Raw genomic sequence first — 23,524 nt, 5'->3', positions numbered from 1 at the left:
TGGGCTTCTCCAGGCAAGGACACTGGAGTGGGTTGCCATTCCCTTCTCCAATGCATGAAAGTGAAAAGTGAAAGTGAAGATGCTTAGTCATGTCCGACTCTTAGCGACCCCATGGACTGCAGCCTTCCAGGCTCCTCCATCCATGGGATTGTCCAGGCAAGAGTACTGGAGTGGGTTGCCCTTGCCTTCTCCGAGTTTATAGTCTATGGGAACTTGAATAGAATTTGCATCCTACTGTTGTGTGAAAATTGTATAAATCCTAATTATGTTGAACTGGTTCATGGTGCTTTTCAGGTTTACTATATCCTCCTACTTTTCTATATATTCAGTCTATTAATTTTTGAGAGTTTGATATTGAAACATCAACTAAAAATCTTAGTTTATCTACTTGAAATAATTGTAATGTATAGTGGAACTATATATAACTTTATTCTGTATTTTCCAAGTCTCTTGTAAATGTGTTGTATTTTCATAATTAAAAAAAGAGAGAGAGAGAAAACACAGTGCTCATCAAGAAGGGCCTGCCTCTAACATCTTTCCACAACTCTGATAGTTTTGCCAATCCATATTTCAGAAGGAGAATGTAAATTATATTTATGGTGGTAGAATGAGGAGAAAGGTTAGGTTTTTAAAGTATTTCAAAAACATATTCTCTCCTCTCCTTCCTGGCTTTTTCTTGTACAGGCCCTCTGGGTACTAGTTTCAGAGTTACAAAGGGGAAAGGCAGTCAGTAAAGGACTCATTGTCTGAGCAAAGGCCTTCTGATCCGGTGGAGAGAAAAACAAGATGTCCCGATCACCACTTAGGAGGGTGACTACACAGGATCATCCATCAAAGCTGACTTGCAGATTAAAGGCACACATACTTGAACTGTTCTTAGCCCAGTGTAAATACCAAATTTTATTCTATTTTACATAATTTTCAAATTTATACGTGTTCATGGAGTTTTTCCACATTAGACATTATGTGGAAAAGCTCTATTTTACATAACTGATCATAGTAGGTTTTCCACATAAGACATTTTTCTAGATATTAGTTAATAATCACAGTGATATATAAAGTGAGACTAGAAGACTAATACATTCAGATGCAAAACAATTAGCCACTGCATTATTCTTTAACTATATTTGATTTAATTGAAAGGTACAGACAAAATACATAATTGTAGCTCCACTATTTAAGACCCTAAGAATATAAGATAATTAAGCCCAAGTACATTCCCTACACATAGGTGGACAGTGGAAGGTAGCTGGTGCTATAGGTAAAGAAAATGACACTGAATAAATTTTCTGGGTAGAATTCTTTGTATTTGGAGATTCACTCTGCTTCTCTCTAAAGCCGACAAGTCTTTCTGGACCAGGATCCAGCTGAGTTAGCAGTGGCCAAGAGGTCACCTGACACCACTGTTTTTATGCTTCCCAAACTAAAAATGGGAATATTTTCCAAAGTCACATTAAATTGCCATCAGAGAGGATGAAATTGAAAGGTTTGAAATTTATGTAAAAAGTCTAATTTGGAAAATGAAAAAAAAAAAAAAAGAAAAAGAGCCTTCCTATCATGTTTTGGAAACTTCCCAGATGTATTAGTTCATTCCAGATGTCTCTTTGGAATGTCATAATTTCCTTTTAAAAATTAAAATATATATACTGTTAATTTGGAAAACAAAACTTAGTTTAAAAAGAAACTAGAATCTTTTTTTTTTTTCTTGGTTTGTGTCAGGTACCACTTTTGTTATATGTGTGGCTACATGAATGCCTATAACACTATATTCAGTTTTTTTCAGTAACTAGATACTTATACTTATTCACAAAATCTAAACTATACAAACTGCATTTCTCTTGATAAGCAAAGAATTGGATTCATCATCTAGGAGTGCCCCAAACAGTTGTCATTTTGTTCTGTCTTGATTATAAATCTAGGCGACAGGTGGTGGTAGAAAGATATAGGGTACTATTAATGTATTTTTAAGGTTGTAAATATACTTAAATAATAAGAAATAAAATGAATGCTACTAAAAGCAAAATTGTACAAATTATCATAGAAGTGAATTCTTAGTAATTAAACTTTACATATCTGTTTCATTACCTGCTAGGTATAATGCAGGGGCATTCCTGTGGCTAGAAGGCTCTTTGCTTTTGAACTTCCTGGCATTTAAGGGGGGAAAAAACCCAAAACAGTACAAAAGCAAAAAAAAAAAAAAAAAATCAGTATTCCTTGTAAAAACATAAATTAAGATGCCAATGAATGCTTTAATACTTTACTTTCTTAATATGTATAACAAATTTCATGTCACATGTCTGCACTGAAATGCCATTTGAAATTAATTTTGAAATGAGTATAAAAAAGGAATGTTTCTGAGATATAATGATATGAATAATATATTTATGAGATGCTAATCTACCCTTTTCTGCACATGTTTGGGGTGGTTTACTGCCTGTTTATTAACTATAGCCACTGAAATATATATTCCAAATAACTTAATGGGTTCACTTACTGAAATTAAGAGATCCGATATACCCCTATTCTTGGTTACATGTCATTGGCTGCCTAATATCACTTAATTCATTAGACTGACTCTCCTTGACATGACTTACTGTTTGAATTTTGTGGAAATCCAGGCAAGGAGGATGGACCGTTCATTCCAGGGAGAAGGACTGGGGGGAGGCCCGGGAGTCCTGGGTAGGCTGCGGGCAGACTGATGCCATGGAGGGAGCTGCTGTCCATCATGCTTGGCTGCTGTACTGCTAATCCCAGCACGTCTGAAGCTTTCTTTATACGGTCAAGTTCTTGCTGAGCCATCAGCTGTCTAACGGTAGTGGGAGCCAAGTAATCTTTCTCCCGATCAAGCTGACTCCCAACGGTCTCCCTCACTTTGGAAATGTGCTGTTTGGAGAAAATATGATCTCTGATGGACAAGCGGGCAGAGTACTTCACCCCACAGAGGGTACACTCTGGTTTGGCGCCTTCCGTTCCACTTTGATTGATCATGAAAGGCTTCCCTATGTTAATTTTAAATTTCTTTTCCTTTGCCCTTGCATTCTGGAACCACACCTGGACCACACGTTTGGGCAGACCGATCTCATTCCCTAGCATCTCACATTCTTGCATGGTTGGAGTTCGGTAGTCACTGAAGCAAGCCTTGAGAACCTTGAGTTGGAGATTGCTCATCTGGGTTCTGAAACGCTTGTGACCTGGTCGGTCATTACTTTTGGATTTGAAAGGATTGCTGGAGCCGAATGGATTTGGTGAACTGGGGTCAGCTATGCTAGACGTTTCACTGCGGTCGGCATTGTCATCGGGGTCATCCGTGATATAAAAGCTTTGGTCGTGGTCACCATCTTTATCACTGAAAGGTATCGAGGGACTCGTGAGCGAGAAGAGAAACTTCTCATCACAGACCTCTGTAGTGGGGGTGGTCGCTGTTTTTGGCAAAGCGTCGAGAGTTTTCCCCTCTTTAGGAGACAAAGCTGGCTTCACCTCTCCAGAACTTCCGGTGGTGCTTTCCATTTCTGCGTTTCCCTCGTCTCCGGTGGTGGCGTCACTGATCGCTGTATTAATGGACGAAGTCTCATCAAAATCAGTTTTATTTTGATCATACCCAGCCTCAGCAGGAGGGGCGTTTAAATTCTCTACATCCTCAGAACATTCCGCTTTGAAAGAAGAAGGGCTTAAGAGATTCTTCGGTGACAGTTCTGCCGTCTTGCTAACAGGTGTCGACACTGTAGAAGCCAACTCATTCTCACTCGAGAGATCGATTTTCGTTAATGGCAAAGATGGATAATCAAAATAAATGTATTTCTGCGGGCTATCTCCACCATCTTCGGCGGATATTAAAGGGCTTGGTGGCAAGCTGTAACCTGCCTGCTTGCCTTCGTTCCAGTGCCGGGAGCGAATGTGGCTTTCTAAGGCTGACTTGGCCTTGAACAGGGCTCGGCAGAAAGGACAGCGTTTATGCGATTGTGCTGGACCCACTGCCCGGAACTGGCCTTTTCTTTCTCGCGCTCTTGTATTCTGGAACCAGACCTGCACGACCCTTTTCTTCAGCCCCACTTCCCGCGCGATGTGATCGAGCATTTTCCGGGTGGGGTTGGAATCCAGTAGGTATTTTTCATAGAGAATTTCCAGTTGTTCCGGAGTGATGGTGGTCCTCAAGCGCTTATCACGGTGTTGGTCCTCCCCACTGTTTCCACCTTCCTTCTCACTGCAGTTGTTCTCTTCCTTCTCATCCAGTTTCCTCTTAAGGGAAGCGGCCACGGTGGCCGGGGCTGCAGGGTGGGAGGAAGCTGTCTGCGGGGGCATCTGTGTGAGAGGACCACCGAGCAGCTGTCCCGTCATCAGGGAATTGTTAGGGTCGAATATCATGTAGGGCATGTCCATGGGCCGTTCCAGGAACGGGGAGTGAAGGAATTGGTTCTGAGCAGCCAGGAAGTGCATGTGCTGATGCTCCTGCCAGAGTTCCAAGGTAGGGAAGGCAACTGTACACTGATCACATTGGTACTGAAGTAACTGTGGAGGTAGACTGTTCTGGAGAGAAGTCATGGAAATCTGCAGCGGACTGGAAGGGACAGGGGTCTGAGAAGCCGAGAGAGGTCGTCCCAGGAGTTGGGGCGGTTTGGGTGGCTGGGGCTGAGCGGCTGAGGCGGGCGGTGGCGGTGGTGGGTCCGAGGAAGAAGATGCTGACGGCAGGGCTGGTTTGGTGCCTTGAGGGTGGGGCGAGGGGTCACCCGGCTTTGGCTTTTCTGTGGGATACTCGGGCTTTGGAGACGTCTTTTCCGGTTCCGGTTTGGGTGATGGGATCAGGGGGGTGCTGGTCCCAGAAGCAGAGCCCCCAGCAGGGGCAGGAGCGGTTTTGGCTGCTTCGGTCTGGCCAGGCACTGAACAATGCTTATACACCACCTGATCTGTGGCATCCATGGAGTCTTCAGTTTGGCTCTCATCTTGGGCGTCATCGTCTTCATCCTTGTAACACTGCTTTTTCTGATGCGTGATCAAGTCGAAGATCCTGGGGAAAACCACACTGCACTTTTTACACTGGTATTGCATGTTGCTCGTTCGGATGTACCGCTCATTTGTGAGTTCTCTTTTTTCGTTGTCTTTTGTCTCTGTTTGATTCTCATAACTCTTCCGCGCCTTCTGCCGAGCATTCTGGAACCAGACAACGATAACCCGGGTGGGGAGATTGAGAACGGTGGAAAGTTGTTCGATTTCATCATCTTTTGGGTAAGCGTTGGTGTCAAAAAAGTCTTGAAGAACCCGAAGCTGGTAGTCAGTAAACCTGGTCCTGGAAGACCTTTTACTGAAGGATGTGTCTGATTTGTAATGTTCTAGGGAGGAGGGCTGGGGGTCCATTCTGATATCTTCCAAAACCGTTATGGGAGGGTTACTGAAGTTGTAGGGCGAATCCTTATTTCTCTGCCGCTCCTTAAAAAGCGTGTTTCGAAACCAGTGCTTGATAACCTTCTGGGAGAGGCCGGACTTCTCTGCCATTTCCTGGATCTGTTCTTCACTCGGAGAATTGTTGATGTCAAAGTAAGCCCTCAGGATTTTCAGCTGGTCGTCCGTAATTCTCGTCCTTGGGCGTTTGAACTGCGAGTGCCTCAGGAAGTTGGGATCCAAGCCAAGCTGCTGCTGGCAGAGCTGGGTGAGGTCCGCCGAGAGTGTGTCCATTGGAGGCAGCTGCAGGGCGAGCTGGGGCGGGAGGGCGGGATGTTGCACCGACTGCATCATGATGGACGGAAAGAGGGGAAGATCCAGGGATACTGGCAGCTGGACCTGCGGGGGTGCAGAAGGGGGTGGGGGCGGGGGAGGCGGAGGAGGGGGCGGGGGCGGGGGCGGAGGTGGCGGGGGAGTGGGCGCTGGGGCCTGGAGTGGGGTGGAGACCGCGCTGGGCAGTTTCACTGGCCCCAGAGAAGGAGGCTGCGGAGGAGCCGGAGGCAAGGGAGGCGGTGGAGGTGGGGGAGGTGGCGTTTCCGGAGAAGATGGAGAAATGGGATAAAGCTTGTCATAGGCCTCCCTGTACTGACGGGCAAATTTTTCTAGCGCTCCGTATGGAAAAAACTGGCCATGTACATGCTCCTGGTGACTCTTTAGAATGAGAACGTTGGAGAACAACTTCCCACACGTCCCGCATTCCAGCTTCTCCGTGCTTTCGCCTTCCCCACTCTTGCCCTTCTTCTGTACCTTCTGCCTGTTCTCGTTGTACTGAATGACCAGTTCAAAACCGAAGTTTTCCAGTAAGGCTTTGGCTGCATTTCCTCGGGCCCCTGAAGCGATGCGGGGCGGCGGGATGGATGGTTCCGAGGACTTCGGCTTCTTTCCAAGGTCTTTGCTTTCTTTGAGCCCTTCGCCCTCACTTACACATTCTTGCTTTGGCTTGTCTTGCTTCTCGGCCATCTCTTCGGCGTCCTTGTAAGAGGGTACGTCCTTCACGATGGAGCAGTCGGCACTGGCCACGGTGGTTTGCTCTTGTTTCAATAACTTGCTGGCCTGCTGCTGCTGCTGTTGCTGCTGCTGTTGTTGTTGCTGTTGTGGCTGTGGCTGTGGCTTTTGAGATGGCAGGTGGGGCTGTGTGGCCTGATACTGTTGTGCTTGCTGCTGGAGAATCTGGAGTTGAGTTTGGCCAACGTGATGTTGGCTTTGAATCTGCTGCTTCAAATCTTCAAGCAGGGACCCAGCCATTCCCGTCATGCCTGGCATGCCAAAGGCGGCAGAGCCTACTGGCAAGCCCAGATCTGGCCCCAAGCTGAACTCCGTCCCAGGGATGTAGAAGGGAAAGAGAAACTGAGGCTGCTGAAACTGCAGCAGAGCTTCTGGGGTCATAGGAAAATGGGGCAAAAAGGCGGGGTTGAGAAACTGAGGCTGAAAGAAGGCTGCCTGCTGTTGCAATTCGTGCTGCAACTGCATCTGAATTTGTGCTGGTGACTGAGGTGGGTGATGTGCAGGTTGAGCAGAGATCAATTCCGGATTTTGCTTTTTATTTAATTCTTTGGCATCTAAGTGGGTATCTTTGCTGCCTACTGCTGCTAAATTAATGGAATCTAACATCCCTTGGCTGGGACTGTTAATGCTGGTTGCCGCTCCGTGCCCGCCGGGTGCATGACCACCGCCGGGCTCCAGCTTCGCTGCCCTCGCCTTTGTCTGGTGGAGCACAGACCTCATGTGGATTTCCAAGGTCGAGCTTTGGCTATACGCAACGTTGCAGATGCTGCACTTGTAGGGTTTGTTATCTGGGCTGTTGTTGGTTTCTTGAGGGACAGGGCTGGAGGCTTCCTGCAAAACCTTTTTCAACTTGTGCAGGTGAGATACTGAGTTATAATGGACCAGGAGAATGTTCTTCTGGGTGAACGACTCTTTACACACGGTACACTTATATGGGCGAGATGGATCGAGGAATTTTTCCATCGTAAAATTTGGCCCTTTTCTAAAAGGTAAGGTCCGCTTTGGTTCAGAGCCCATGTCATCTGGAATAGAACTACTGTCACTGCCTACAGGACTTGCCTTCCCTTCATGGTCCACCTCATCCTCTCTTTCCATCTCCTGCTCTAGGGCATGGTCCTCCTGGGCCATAGGTTCACTCTCTGCCCATAGTTCCCCATTCACGGGCAAGGAGGCATACAGCTGTTGAAGTTCGGCTTCACTCAGTTCGGGGTGGCCTGCTTCCAAGTGTTTTTTTAAAGCCTGGAATGTACGGAAACTACGCTGGCACAGGTTACACATAGTGGCGGCCCGAATCGCATGATACTGGGAATGTATCTGAAGCTTCTGCATAGTCTTAAAGGCCAAGCTACAATGGTTACAGCGATACTTGTAAACGTGGCGGTCTGAGACAGAGAGTGGTTGCCTTTTCTGCTGTTCGCTTAACTGATCTTGCAGTGTGTCGGAGATTTTCATATCCTTACTGCTATTTTTATTCCATTCCAACACTTCTGTGGCTTCTTTAGTTGGTTTCTGCTCCTCACTCTTTATTTCCACACTAGCCTTTGAATCATCGAGACCCGCCATACTTTTGTCATCCATTGGACTGTCACCTGTGTGAAGAAAGCATAAACAGCACTTACAGGAAGGAAGTCTACAGATTAAATGCCAATGAATATTATTATGCAGGAGCCTCTGAAGGGCTTCCTTGGTGATTCAGTCAGTAAAGAATCTGCCTGCGAATGCAGGAGATTGAGGGTTCGATCTCTGGGTTGGGAAGACCCCCTGGAGAAGGAAATGGCAACCCATTCCGGTATTCATGCCTAGAGAATCCCATGGACAGGGGATCCTGGTGAGCTACTGTCCATGGGGTCGCAATGAGTCAGACACGACTTAGGGACTAAACCACCACCACCATTGTTTAGGAGGAACCTCCAAAGAAATCACCTCTGACCTCAAGGAATTTCAGCATGGGAAGAAAATAAGTCAGAATTAGCATGCTACCACCAGTATGACAGCAAGGGTTAGAAGCACAGTGTTCAGGAATTAGAGCCCACAAAATATTCCTGGTCAGTGGTATTTAGGTCCCCCCTCAATCTGGTAAAGAATTTGCCTGTCAAGAAGATCCCCTGGAGAAGAAAATGAAAACCCACTTGCCTGGGAAACCCCATGGACAGAGGAGCCTGGTGAGCCATAGTCCATGGGGTCACAAAAGAAATCAGATATGACTTAGCAGCTCAACAGCAACAATAACAACAAATGGTCATTTACAGATAACCAGATAGTAAATATGCCTTGGAAATGACAGTTTTTGGAAATGTGTGGTTTTTTTTTTCTTTGTGCATCTCAAAAACATAAAATCTTTTACCGTAATAATGCTAGATCAGCATCATGAATAGAAGGCCCAGAGTGTGTCTGGCACAGATCCTGGTCACAGGCTGGCATACCTGAATATTTCCCAGCCCCCTCAGCTGTGATGACTGCAGGTGTGTCCCGCTCTGACTTCTCAGAGGCAGCTGCTGGCAGTAGCAAGCTGTTGGGCATCATCACATCAGGGACAGGCACCTGTGAAAACCAAAGGGGTTCATGACAAAGGTACCCCAGACAACATGGACTCCATCACACTTTACCCCAGCAGTTGTGTACCCCAGTTATATTTTCTAACCAAAGCAGAGACATTCTATGACTCTTAGAGGTCAATGCTCTCCTTTCAAATTTCAGATCAATGCTGTGGCAATGCTGTATTCTTCTTTACTTTTCTTTTTTTAAAAAATAAGCTTGAAGGTTTCTGTAGCCCAGAAATGATAGCCAAGCAAAGATGAAGCTCCTAGTGCCCACAGGAATCATTTTATTAACATTATAATTATATTCAAAAGCAGAGACGTTAATTTGCCAACAAAGGTCCGTCTAGTCAAGGCTATGGTTTTTCCAGTGGTCATGTATGGAAGTGAGAGTTGGACTGTGAGGAAAGCTGAGCACCAAAGAATTGATGCTTTTGAACTGTGGTGTTGGAGAAGACTCTTGAGAGTCCCTTGGACTGCAAGGAGATCCAACCAGTCCATTCTAAAGGAGATCAGCCCTGGGTGTTCTTTGGAAGGAATGATGCTAAAGCTGAAACTCCAGTACTTTGGCCACCTCATGCGAAGAGTTGACTTATTGGAAAAGACTCAGATGCTGGGAGGGATTAAGGGCAGGAGGAAAAGGGGACAACAGAGGATGAGATGGCTGGATGGCATCACCAACTCGATGGACGTGAGTTTGAGTGAATTCCAGGAGTTGGTGATGGACAGGGAGGCCTGGGGTCGCAAAGAGTCGGACACGACTGAGCAACTGAACTGACTGACTGACTGATAGGTATGAGAATAAGGCTGCAAATTTTGTGTTGTTGAATCAGCTATGCCTTGTATCACATTTGGGGTTTATTCCCAAGGCACAGGAGAAACAAACAGGACTTAACTTGTGATTTCTACAACACGGTCAGCAAGAGCTTGTCGCCACCCAGAAGAAATACATTTCTGTCACACAATAATGACAGATTTTATGTTGATACCTTCACAGAGATTATGGCACACATGCATCACCACTTGGTACCCTTACTGTCATAAGCAGCTTCTCCACGCAATCCGGAGACACACTGTGCAAATGCGTCAGATGAAGCTGGAGGTGCATCTTGTTGCTAAGGACGTCCTGGCAGAGGGGACAGCAGATGACCGGCTGCACTGAGTGCTGTGACAGGACGTGCATCTGGATACGACTTTGGTCCCTACTATTGTAGTTACAATAAGGACACTGATAGAACTGGAAAATATTGAATAAACATGACTCCTATTAGTTAATGGATGTTGATGCCTTTGGAACATTAGAAGTCAGACCAAGAGTTAATCACCTTGCCAATACAGTGTCTACATACATTTCAACAGCATGGAATGGTTTGGGAGCTCTAAAATGATCAAGGGCAACAATTAAAAAATATATATATGTTTACACAGCAAAGGGAGAAAAAAACAAAAAATAAACCATGTGTACCTGCTCGTGACAGAATTTATTGTCCTCTGTAGGCTTTGATCTTTTTGTTGACACATCCTCTTCTTTTGCCAGCAGGAGTGGCTGGGTTCCCCCTGCCACACTGACTTTTAGCTCCTTTTCTGGTGTGATTACTCCTGATTCCCCAAAAGAGAATAGAACATCTCAATCTTAAAAGACTGACAATATCAAAATCAGAAAAATGATGTCTTTTGCATAGCTCTAAGTCCACTGAATCACTGAAAGGAGGGGCAAGCACTTGTAAATGATGCTAATCTCAAAAGGCAAAAACACTTCTTTTTGTTCATTGACCAAGTGGACTTTATAAATGTATTTTAAAATGTACTTCTGTCTCCTGTTTAGATAACCCTCAGTGACCATGAAAGATTCATCAATGACACATGCCCTCTGCTGTCTCAATATACCTTTATCACATTAAAGCAAATCTATTCCCATTCACAAATGCTAACTTAGAAAATAATTATTTTTGGAACTGTTTCATTACCTTTTTTTTTTTTTTTTCTAAAATTCTGGGACACTAAAAACACTTCAAAATTCTGAGAAGGGCTGACCAGTTATAATTCACAAATGAAACCAATGCTTTTATGTGGTGACTATAGGATTTTAAAATTACACATTATGTATTCACCGCTGCTTTTTTGTGATTTATCCTTGGCTTTAGATGTTTCAGCAGTTGGCTGTGCATATGACATTGTAGTCCAAATCAAAAAGACAGTTGTTTTATGAGGTTAATCCAGAATATTCGGTGTTAAAGATGGTTTAAAATTTTGCCAAGATGAGCAATGTAATGTATAGAAGCCTCACACACATCAAAAGATAGAGTGTGATTCTAATTTCCCAATCTAACAGAAAATTCTTTCCAGCATCAATTTTCCCGATAATCTCCTCTGTGAGGCTGAATATTACAGCGACATTGGGTAGGCATGTCACATACATCTCACGACAAACACAAAACCTCATTTACCAGCCATTCCAATCTCATCATAGCACGGCATCATCTGACCTTTTTTCTGCTGTTTATTATGAGTATTTCTAATTTTAACTTTCAATTTTCACCATCTTCCAGTCAATTTGCAACTAAATTATTTCCAGGGTGAGGACACTATCACTGGACAACTGGGTGCAAATACATCTTGAAATGCAATGAAGCTAAACCATTGATTGCTATCAGACCCCGCGTAAATATAGAGTCTAGGCGTAATCTGATTGTATGCTGTGCATGAAGATTTATCTTGATTTTTTTTTTCCCAATCCACATACGGTTCATATAAATGAACAAATTACACTTTATTGCAAAATAACCCACTTTTAATTTAAAAATAAGGTCAAGGATGTTATGAAAACAACATAAAAATGAACCCCAAAATAGATTCTTTTTCTCTCCTGGATGGAGATGCATATTTTATACCATATAAATAATTTTAGGAATTTTGAATTCTAAAAGAAATTTGAAAGTAAGTCTGACTCTAAGGAGACCAAAATTAAAATAGAATTTAAATGACATAATGACAATAATGTTATTCCAGTGAGGTCTGTGAAAGGTATAGAATTAGTGCTACAATTTCATACAAATTGCACTGAGACTTATTTCTATTGATAGATATACAAACACTAGATTTTATTTGAATTGGTACATTTGTCATATATACTGATATATTAGAGAAATTTAGATTCTTTCTAGATATTTGAAAATATAATTTACTATAGTTACATTTGAATGATTTAAATCAGAGATAAACTAAAGAATTTTATCACACTGATTAAACAACATCCAAGTATTTCATATCCAAAGATATCTCAAAACCAAGAATGTTTATTTTATAATTAATCCAGGTATCAAAATATTTTTTCTTCTAAAAGGAAAATTCTCAAAGCAGAATCTATTTTGTGCTATTGTTTTAAAAGTATTAAAAACAAATACAAGAAAACAATGTGATATATAAGGCTGGCAAATAAAACGGACTGCTTAAAGTGATAGATCAAGTTGTATAAAATGATTGTCATTTAAATCAGTGAGTGTCTATCAGTTGCTTTTTTCCTGTGAGACTGGAAAATTTTTCTTTTAAAATCCCCTAATAATGAGGAAGAATATGCTTCCTTAAGAGAATAATACTATGTCATATTCCCTTATCATTCTTTTGTGTACATGGTAGAATGTGACATGATCAAGTAATAGGTTGGTCCAATTCCATATGCTATCAAAGACTGTCACACAGAAGGTAAAAGAGAATTTCCATAATTCTTGTTGCTTGCAGGCTTTAGGAATATCAGAAAGAATAAACTTTCTGGAAACTTCTAAATCTATTAAATATATAGCTATGGATTACAGCTTATTTTTATAAGCATATATCTTCTAATGTTAGTACTATAAAGGATCAAAAAACTGATTTCAAGGCTTAAAACATTTTACTAAGACTGTACATTGGTGTAAGTATTTGATATAATTAATCCATATTATTTTAATGTATATTCATATTATCAAGAATATAATTGCTTTTGAATTTAGGGACATTTATGCTGCCTCAAGAAAAGAGTTAAGTTTTATGGTCACTATTTCGTAACCATTGTGGTAACTGCTGGATATAGTATTCTACCCTATATATATGTCAGCTTCAATATTTTTTGGCTAATTAAGTTAATTAAACCATGATCTTAATGTAAGCTAGGGGCTCCCTAAAGACCATTTTATTTTAAATTGAGAAGTTATAAAATCTAGACCCTCAAACTCTAGCTAGGCACCTCAGAAATACATGCTACTGATAAGCAGCAGCAGCAGAGAGTGTTAAGATGCAAGAGTATATGACAAAAACAGACTCTTGAAGCTAAAACAGGTCATCATGACTATCTGCAAAAATGAGGGACCTCATATTTTATGCATGTATGCCTTTTCTACAAAAAGGGGTACCACCTTAGGTATTTACTGCCTCCCTGGTGAATTATAGGATATCAAATCTGGAGTCTTTTTCTGAATTGTTTTATTCTAGAAATATATTAAATAAAGGCTAATTACTTTTAGGAAGGTTTTAAGTTTTCTGACTACTCATAGTTTACGTCTTCAACTTTACTTGAAATGAACACTGTTTTGTTATCAAAATTTTGAAATGAGATCATAATTCATTTTGTGTTATTAAGGCCATCACAGTGTCTTCAAAAAACAATGTCATTTTAATGTACTTTTAACTAAAAAAAATGAAGTCTAATTTCAAATAAATATTGCCAAATAGATGAGTCGATGATTATCTGTCAGTTATGGGGTTATTTAATTTGTATGAGATTGCTAATATAAAAATGACATAATTCATTTCAATTCAGATGCCACCTACTTAATAAATTTTCAATCCCTAAAATACAGAAGGTTGTAAAATGGTTTATGTTCATAACAACTAAGGAAAATCCAATAACATATATGTATTCAAAGCAAATCTTAAAAAAAATACAGCAAAATCCTGGGTTATTACTTATGAATCAATGTATTTATAAAGTTTGAATACTGTAAAACTTGGATATAACACTAGATGTTATTCAACTCCAAATAAGCCTAAGACTGGTACAGTATTCTTTCTAATGAGACTAGAATGAAAGGATAATTTTAATTGCAGTAATGAAGGTTAATTTCCATCTTTCCTCATGTTTACTCCCTTATTAAAAAGCGGTCCCCTTAGCCATGGCAGAGACATATTACATTTTCAATGCAAATGTATTAATCTGGATAAACTCTATATTAATTCTTGTAGTGCACAGAGCTATAATTTGGATTATAATTAATCTAAAGTGGCACTAGATTTAAATGACAATATAAATGAGGCATTAGGAGGCTTTTCTATTATGAATGAATATTCAACAAATATAACTTGCATATTGCCAAGTCTCATTTTGAAAGCTCCCGTCCTAGAGATTAATGTCAGCAACAAAGTACAACAGCTTATACAAACACCTTCTTCCTAACATGTGTTAATTCCTTCCTGTCTAAAAAATTCTGTGTTAAAGTGAGGTCACACTGTTTTCCCATCTAGCACATTCAGATAGTGATTAATGTATAAATTTGCCAGGATTTTTGACATTTATAATTGACATCAGGAAGAAAACCAATATACACATAAGTGGATAATCATTAGAAATACTTACAAGAAAAAAAAATCCATGTAATAATTTTTTTCACCTAATCAGATTCAACATAGAAAGCAGAAAACTTTGTTAAAAGTTCAGGTGAGAATGGGCACCCCTGTCTTGTTCCTGGTCTTAGAAGAAATGCTTTGTGTTTTTCACCATTGAGAATAATGTTTGCTTTGGGTTTCTCATATGTGTATGCCTATGGCTGATTCATGTTGATCTATGGCAGAAACCAACACAACATTGTAAAGCAGTTATCCTCCAATTAAAAATAATAAATAAATAAAAATGTACCAAGGGGGTTAAAAATGTTCATGTGAATTGTCAACAGTAAGAACTGTCAATGTTTGGGACATTTCAAAGCTAAACATTCGCATTTCAGTAATTCCTTTGAGTTGGGTAAAGTACATTTTTATCCCTATAGATGTAGTTGGAGAGGCATTTCTATAGGGCTAAAAATGTGTCTTTGAAAACTATCATTATCTAATGGTCTGTATCTTCTCACATGCCTGAGTCCTGATGAGATGGTACAATGAGATGTCCAAGAAAGCATAATAATTCATCAGGCCATTAGGGAGTGATTGAGCCCATTATTTATGTAGACCAGTAAACCAAGCTGATGGAGATAGAGCCCTTGTATCTGTGGTATGTTCCAAGCAAGACTCCTTACTCATTGATGAGATTGGAGCCATTTTCAAGAGGTTCCCACAACTCATTCTTTACAAGGTATTAGTTACTGAAAACCAAGCACAATGTCACATTCCTAAGCATTACGTGAATACTCAACAAACACCAATGGGCTGTGTGTTTGACACATTCTTCTGAATGTGTTGGGTTAGGGGTGGAACATACCCTGCAGTCTCTTTTGGTGAAACTGTGAGAAAATCATTACTGAAGGCAGGGAGAATCATGGCCTTCCTGAAGTAGTCAAGCAGCTAGCTTTCATGAGATCCTCCTAGACTTAAGCTGACTCCCTTGCTATTTCCAGTTCTTTTCAAATGAAGTTTAGATGGCACTGCCCGTGACCTTATCTGATCACAAGGTATTTCAAATACCTTGTCAGTAACCCCAGGAGCTGTATTATTATACAGCTAGGGGATTTTTTTTTTTTTTTTTTGTACATTCTTTAGGCTCAAAACCAACCTTAGATCCTCTTTGTTAAAATCAAATTAGAATCATATGCTAGCCACTACATGCTAGATGCAAATTTAAATGGTACCTTTTCACTGGATTCTGGAGAAAAATTCAGCATGGAAGGGTATGGGGTGGGTAGCAGGGAGGCGCTTCAAATAATTTGCAAAGGGAATGGCAAATTTAGATTTGCAAAGACTGAATTACAAATGCAGGGTAATTCAGATTTAAATAAACTTGCACGCGAAAATGGCATTTTTTGCACAACTCAATGTCTTCATAGCAAAAACAAGCTTCTTTAGATGCAGCTGTCACTGGAATTCCAGGAAAAGATAGATGACTACCTGAAACTAATAGGCTTGAACCCGTTTCAGCACTTCTTCTGCTTCAATGAGTCCAACATAATAAAACTAGGTATAGCGTGCAGCAAAAGTAGCCAATGTAATATTCATTGCAACCATAGATTTCCATCTCATACATACAAAGCATGGATGAAGTCATATATTTGCCAAATCAAACACAGAAAAAGCCTTAGGTATCCACACCAGATGCTGGCCTAGGGTTTGTTTGTGCACAAGTAAATGTCATGACACGAAGGTTTGTTTTCAAAGACAGTAGCTTTCATTACTGGGATTTATCTATTCTAGAAGATCAAAATTACCCAGCACCTAATCCCTTCTCAATGATATTTCCTCTTCTTAGGCTGAATCATCTGTAAACTTTTTCACTGGATTTTGTTTGAAATGCCTCAAATAGATGCCCTTAAAAAGGGCAAATTCCTGAGTGTAAGTTGTAAAAAAAAAAAAAAAAAAACAGAAAGCAAGGAAAACTAACATTTATTTTTAGGGTTACGTGGTTTAGGGAGGGAGGGGGGTGCATATGATTGAATGAAAAAATTCAAGTGATATCTAATCCCATGCTTATGAAAAATTAATATGCCATCAGAGGAATCACAAGTATAGCTAAGATTAATGAAAGGCGCTTAAAAAATTACAAGCACACAAACTGATTTGATTAAAAAATAATCTCGCTGGTCGTCCTGCAATATTCTTCAACTTATCCACAGCTATTCTGTCAGATGGTTATGATTAAAAATAGGTCAATGGGAGGCTACTGATAGAAATCACATGCAAAATGCACATGCAGTGAATAGTAGTGGGAATGTTCAGACAGTTTAAAATGAATAAAGGCTTTTGATAAGCTGGGGGTGGGTCAGCAAAGGAAGGGTTGATCGCTGGGATGGGTCGGGGAGGGAAAGGTGAAAGATTCTAGCATCTTACCAGAGTCTTTATTAGAGTTTTTGCCTTCACTATTGTCTCTCTCACTTGTGTCTTTCTCATCCTCGTCAGCCCCAGCTATAGGTTTAATGGCTCCTTCTGTCTCCTCACTCTGTTCTTCTGCTAAGAAACACACACCAGTCAGTAGGATGGAAAACCCCAGAAACACACACCTGAAAATAAACGACGTGACCATTTAAACACTTTGTTACTTAGGAATCATTCGCAGACATTCCTTCTCAAAAAAGAACATGAATTTATTCAAAAGTCACTATTAGAACCTGCTGGCTCTACCAATGCAGGGTTTGTTTTTTATCTCAAGCCACTTCTTTTATTTCCACTGAGAAAATGTGCCCGTACTAAATTAAAAGAAGTCTTCTCAAAGAAATGCGGTTTGAGCTAGAAAAGATTTAAAAATGAATGCGAGGCAATTTTGTAATTTCAATAGTAGAGCCTTCGAAACTACATGAACCCGCTTCTCCACGGACTTGGATAAACAGCAGAATGAAGCAAATTCTCAGAAAAATGTCTTCATAATATAATGTGATAATGATGGGTTAAATATAAGACAGGTGTTACTCTCAACTTTCAGTCTTTAGACCTCAGAGGAATCCTTTGGAATTTGTCAGAGTAAGATCACAAAACTTCAGTTATCCTGGGATTTTTTTTTTTTTCTATAGGGGGAGCTCTACAGAGTGTAGGACAGAAGAAGGTATACTTCTTCTACGACAACCACATCACCCCACACCTCATTCACGGGTTTCACACCAGCTAGATTACATGGAAATCCTCACAGTAACTCAACCCTATTTAATTATTCTGTAAATCTTAGCTATGCCGCTGCTGGTGGATTAATCTGTTTATGCAGTTAGCCTCTATGCTGGGTCGGTGTAGCACTAATCCGTGAAAGGCCCACTGTTCTCTTTCATCCTGCGATCATTTGTCTCTCACTGTGCTGATGTCACATTTTAATGAATTTTTAGCAATCTGAGTAATGCCAGATAACCAGACTTGCAACTCCCCACAGCATGGCGTGCTGTTTTCATTGCGGCACAAAAAATAAAAATCCTATTCCCCTGTTCAGGTAGGAATTACATAAATTAGGAGAAGAAGGTAAAATGGGATTTGAAGCACCAGGCTCCTCAATTTCATAAAATCTTTAATGACCATATAAATTAACCCTGGAAAGGCAAAAGGTCATTGACATCCATTTGCATACACTCTTCTATTTGCTTTTGATAAGCAGAGCTTTTATGCAGAGAACATGATACAATTAACCCTTCAAGAACCGTACAAAACGTGACTCTGGACATTTTAAGTGTCAAGCATTAACTGAAAATTACACACTGCATAAAATTTTCATTGCAAATGCTATAGTGATTGAAAGGGGAAATCGTGGCCCTCTCCACACCCCATGTTTTTTTAATAATGTTCTGACAGCAGAATGAAATATCCACTGTCATATGTAGCAGCTGAGCACCAAAAAGAAAAAAAAAAATTGCTATTTAGTGTTTCACTTGCCAGCCATGCTCTAGCACTATGAGACCAGAAGACAACAGGATGGGGGTTGGTTCTGGGCTCAATGGCAGAAACTCCAAAGAAAGACTCCAAGTTTGAAAACAAAGATGTTTAAAACATGTGAAATCAGAGTTTGTTTCAACCGGAAGTCCTCAAAGGCACCATGCAAATCTACGGATTCCATAGATACACGTTGGTGTTGCACCAAAATGCAGGGGTGGTCTTCAGGGAGAGGTCAGTCATTGGAGGGTTTGGGGGTAACTTCCCTTTCAGGCAAATACACATGAAAATTGTACTTGAAGATGAATCAACCCTTCTCCTGGCCTGCTTTCACCCTTCAGTGATAAGAGGTGATCAAACCCAGGCCTCCTCCTTCCAGCAGGGGGCCAGGCTGGGTGGGGACCGTGGCCTGGCTCCGTTAGGGAGACTGAAATCATACCCGGATTAGGTGGTGTTCCCCCCCTCCCCTCCCAAGTCCACACACGTGACTCGACCATCCAGTGTCAGGCCTGCAACCTACGCGACAGCCCGTGGCAATTCCTTCTCAAACTCGTCCCAGGGAAGGGGTGCGAGACTACTGGGAGCAGATTTACTAGACCTTTCCCCCCAGGCTGGAAAATGAAGCGTCAGAGTGCTACTGAGCGTCCTTATCTTGAGGGGACATAAAATGGTAAGGGCTAGCGCCACTCCTGTTCATAAAACATTGTGCGTCAGGAGAAGAAAACGAAAATTATGAAGGTACGAAAAGAGAAACTCCAGTACAGTCTGCGTCTCATCAGACGGTTTCTGCAGGATCCTCTGGTATGTGTCTTAAGTGTGAGAGAAATTCCCAGACAAGTTCTTCTATACATCACGGTGGTGTCTGACCCCAGCCTGACCCTGGCAACAGTTTGAGAAATCTGAATGTGAACAAAGACTCTGTGTCAGCAGCGGGGAGAGATTGTGGGATAGACGCTCCCCATCAACTTAATCGCAAACAGCAGTTCTGAGGCCATAACTTTGCCCGGCTCCTCCAAGCCACAGCTCATAACCTCCAGGGTGGATTTGCCCGCACTCCCTCGGCTTCTGTGACTTCGGGCCCCCCTCCGCCTTTTCTGGTTCTTCCTTTGAAGTAGGCAGGCAATTAGCTCTAATGCTCCAGCAATTCAGACCTGTTTTGTGGTTTCCAAGGCGAAAGCTGTTTATTACAGGTAGGGCTCTTTGGAGCCATAGAACTTGGCGAATTTTTAATCAGGCAAAAAAGAATCAAAGAGTAACTTTTGTACGCCATAAAGTTTCCTCCAAGTCAGGAGAAAAAGGTCACTTTCGTTTTTCAGGAGAGTTTTCGAAATAAATTTGACATTCTCTTATAAATAGGCTTTACAGTCAAGAGTATTAGGGTGGAGAAACCACTTTCTCCTAGAAAACCTTGTAGGTTGGATTTGGGGTGAAGGGTAAGAGTTGGCTACATTCTTATTTTCAAGTACCACATTTCCTCAACTGTAAAATGCTGTAAAATGTAAGATGCTTACTTTTTATGAAAAAAGGAAGAGAATTTTATGAAAAAAGGAAAAAAGTATACAGCATGAAATATATTAAAGGGATATCTTAGGACTGAGGAAAATTACAGAAAATTCCAAAATAAAGATGCTAAAGCAGTTTTCATTTTCATCAATAAATTTCAATATATTATATGTAATAATAATGAAAGTATAGCATTTCATAAAATAGTTATATTCACACTGTGTATATTTCAATTATCTTGCCTCATGGAAAACAGAGTATTCATATGTTAAATTTTATGATATAATTAAAATGTGCATTAGGTCCAGTAGAACTTCCTGATTTTCAAATAAATGATAAAACATTTCAAAATAATAGGAAGAAGACAAAATAATATTATAGTCTTATAACAGTACAATTAACTTCCCTTTGCATTGTTATAGGGCTTCCCTGGTAGCTCAGCTGGTAAAGAATCTGCCTACAATGCAGGAGACCCCAAATCTGCTTCATGCTATCTCTATGATCTGAACGCCGGTCAGTTTTGCTCCTACTGCTTTATTATACAATGGGTTTGGGAACCCTCTGAGTCTTCTAAGGAAACCACCACATACTTTTTAAGCCCATGGTGTGGTGTTGGAGAAGACTCCTGAGAGTCCCTTGGATGGCAAGGAGATCCAACCAGTCCATTCTAAAGGAGATCAGCCCTGGGTGTTCTTTGGAAGGAATGATGCTAAACCTGAAACTCCAGTACTTTGGACACCTCATGCGAAGAGTTGACTCATTGGAAAATACGCTGGTGCTGGGAGGGATTGGAGGCAGGAGGAAAAGGGGATGACAGAGGATGCGATGGCTGGATGGCATCACCGACTCGATGGATGTGAGTTTGAGAGAACTCCGGGAGTTGGTGATGGACAGGGAGGCCTGGCGTGCTGCCATTCATGGGGTTGCAAAGAGTCGGACACGACTGAGCAACTGAGCTGAACTGAACTGAAAGAGGAAGTGAAGGATAGCAACTGAAACATCTTTAGTTTTTCACGTGGAGCATCAATTCTAGACACTTGGCTTACAAGAATTCCTTCTTGTGCCCCTTTTTTGTCTCCCTGTTCAGCTCTACTCCCTCAAAATCTATCCTTTGTATGACCTACTTAAATCTGACTTCTCTATGCAATATCTTTCAGTGACTGCCATTACATAAAGAAAAAGCTCAATCTTCTGAACAGGGCAAGAATAGCTAGTCTCTGTCTATCACTCCAGTCTCATCTTTCTTCACTTCCTACCTGGCACTTAACTTGAGAACAGTCTCAAATTTCAGGGCACCAGAATCACCTGGAAGACTGGTTAAATCATAGATCTCTGGGCTCTAGCCCTACAAATTCTGACTCTGGTAGTCAGAGAATTTACATCTCCAAGTTCCAGATGATGTTAATGCTCTTGGTCCAAGATCACATTTCATGAACACACAATAGTCATTGATGCCTACTTCCTTTCTATAAGAAACACTGTTCTGTTTCTTGTCTTTTCTAGAATGACTTTTCTTCACTGTATTTAACTCCCATCTTTTAAGTTTAGCTTGGCAAATATCATTTTTATCATATATAAAAATGGAGCTAATGCTACTTACTTCATAGATTTGTTATAATGTATAAAAATTAGCACAGAGCTTAACCCAAAATAAGTATTTAAAATGCTAGCTGTATTATTACTCTTAATTGCTTCTTTTTATATTAGAGAGAAAGTGAAAGTGAAGTCACTCAGTCCTGTCCAACTCTTTACGACCCCATGGACTGTAGCCCACCAGGCTCCTCCATCCATGGAATTTTCCAGGCTAGAGTACTGGAGTGGGTCACCATTTTCTTCTCCAGGGGATCTTCCTGACCCAGGGATTGAACTCAGGTCTCCTGCATTGCAGGCAGATGCTTTACCTTCTGACCACCAATTTAGTTATTTTTAATTGATTGATGATTGCTTTACAATAGTGGTTTGATTTCTGTCATGCATCAACATGAATTTTAACCATAGGTCTACATATGTCCCCCTTCTCTTTTAATTGCTTCTTTCTCCAAAAAGTCTTCCCTGAATGCTGAACTAAGATTAGTGTTTCTGGATAAATTTTTTTTTTTTTCTTGTGCATTAGTGTAAAACAAGTTAGCATATGGAAATCAGTATTACCTACCTCCCCTAATAGGTACACATTTACTGAAAACAGTGATTGCCTTATTTGTCAGTGTTCCAGAAGAACCAACCCCAGGGCTGGAATTACAGAAGGCAGGCAGAACTTGTTACCTGGAACACTGAGTTCCATTTAGGAAGCAAAACTGGGAAAAGAAAAAGAGGAGTCTAAACTCTATTGCCTTCCTCTATTCGCATTCAATTAAACCTAAAAGAAGCATTTGTTTGGTTTTGGTCTGGTTTGGGTGGTTTTGTTTTGGTTTAAATTTTCTCTCTCTACTCAATCATGTTCATTATTCAACCATCGCTGGCCTGGCTCCACATCTATTGCTCTTCTCAAAGCCACTGATGACTTCCATGCTGTGAAATACAATGGCCACTTTGCATCTTACTTGACTTTGCTCTAAAGATGTTAGTTACTACTCCTTTCTCCTTGAAAAACTCCCTTTCTTGAATTTCATTGACTCAGACTATTGTGATGCCATACCCCTCTGAAAGTTCTTTCTTATTCCACTTTGCTGGGGACTCCTCCATTAAAAATCTAAATATTGGAATGTCTCCAGCATTGGTCCTAAGTCCTATTTTCTTATCCACAAAGAATGTTGGATTTGAGGAATCTTGAGAAATCTGTATGCAGGTCAGGAAGCAACAGTTAGAACTGGACATGGAACAACAGACTGGTTCCAAATAGGGAAAGGAGTACGTCAAGGCGGTATATTGTCACCCAGCTTATTTAACTTATATGCAGAGTACATCATGAGAAACGCTGGACTGGAAGAAACACAAACTGGAATCAAGATTGCCGGGAGAAATATCAATAACCTCAGATATGCAGATGACACCACCCTTATGGCAGAAAGTGAAGAGGAACTAAAAAGTGAAAGTGAAAGTGGAGAGTGAAAAAGTTGGCTTAAAGCTCAACATTTAGAAAACGAAGATCATGGCATCCGGTCCCATCACTTCATGGGAAATAGATGGAGAAACAGTGGAAACAGTGTCAGACTATTTTGGGGGGCTCCAAAAGCACTGCATATGGTGACTGCAGCCATGAAATTAAAAAACGCTTACTCCTTAGAAAAAAAGTTATGACCAACCTAGATAGCATATTCAAAAGCAGAGACATTACTTTGCTGACTAAGGTCCGTCTAGTCAAGGCTATGGTTTTTCCTGTGGTCATGTATGGATGTGAGAGTTGGACTGTGAAGAAAGCTGAGCATCGAAGAATTGATGCTTCTGAACTGTGGTGTTGGAGAAGACTCTTGAGAGTCCCTTGGACTGCAAGGAGATCCAACCAGTCCATTCTGAAGGAGATCAGCCCTGGGATTTCTTTGGAAGGAATGATGCTAAAGCTGAAACTCCAGTACTTTTGGCTACCTCAT

The 23,524-nt window shown here is 41.0% G+C and overlaps 1 protein-coding gene across 2 annotated transcripts in view; it reads right to left on the bottom strand.

Moving 5' to 3' along the window:
* The window catches only part of ZFHX4 (zinc finger homeobox 4), a 185,487-nt gene that overhangs the window by 7,920 nt on the left and 154,043 nt on the right, over positions 1-23,524 (bottom strand). For both annotated transcript variants that reach the window (XM_068983986.1, XM_068983987.1), the window contains exons 5-9: positions 16,980-17,096; positions 10,441-10,574; positions 10,012-10,212; positions 8,862-8,979; positions 2,595-8,027 (exon numbers count right to left, since the gene is read on the bottom strand). In XM_068983986.1, coding sequence (XP_068840087.1) covers positions 2,595-8,027; positions 8,862-8,979; positions 10,012-10,212; positions 10,441-10,574; positions 16,980-17,096 — 6,003 coding nt within the window. The remainder of the gene's footprint in view (positions 1-2,594; positions 8,028-8,861; positions 8,980-10,011; positions 10,213-10,440; positions 10,575-16,979; positions 17,097-23,524) is intronic.

Source organism: Capricornis sumatraensis, chromosome 11, assembly GCF_032405125.1.
Source record: "Capricornis sumatraensis isolate serow.1 chromosome 11, serow.2, whole genome shotgun sequence".
In the NCBI taxonomy this organism is placed as follows: domain Eukaryota; kingdom Metazoa; phylum Chordata; class Mammalia; order Artiodactyla; family Bovidae; genus Capricornis; species Capricornis sumatraensis.
The sequence above is the reverse complement of the archived record's forward strand: the minus strand, read 5'-3'. Positions and strand labels throughout refer to the sequence as shown.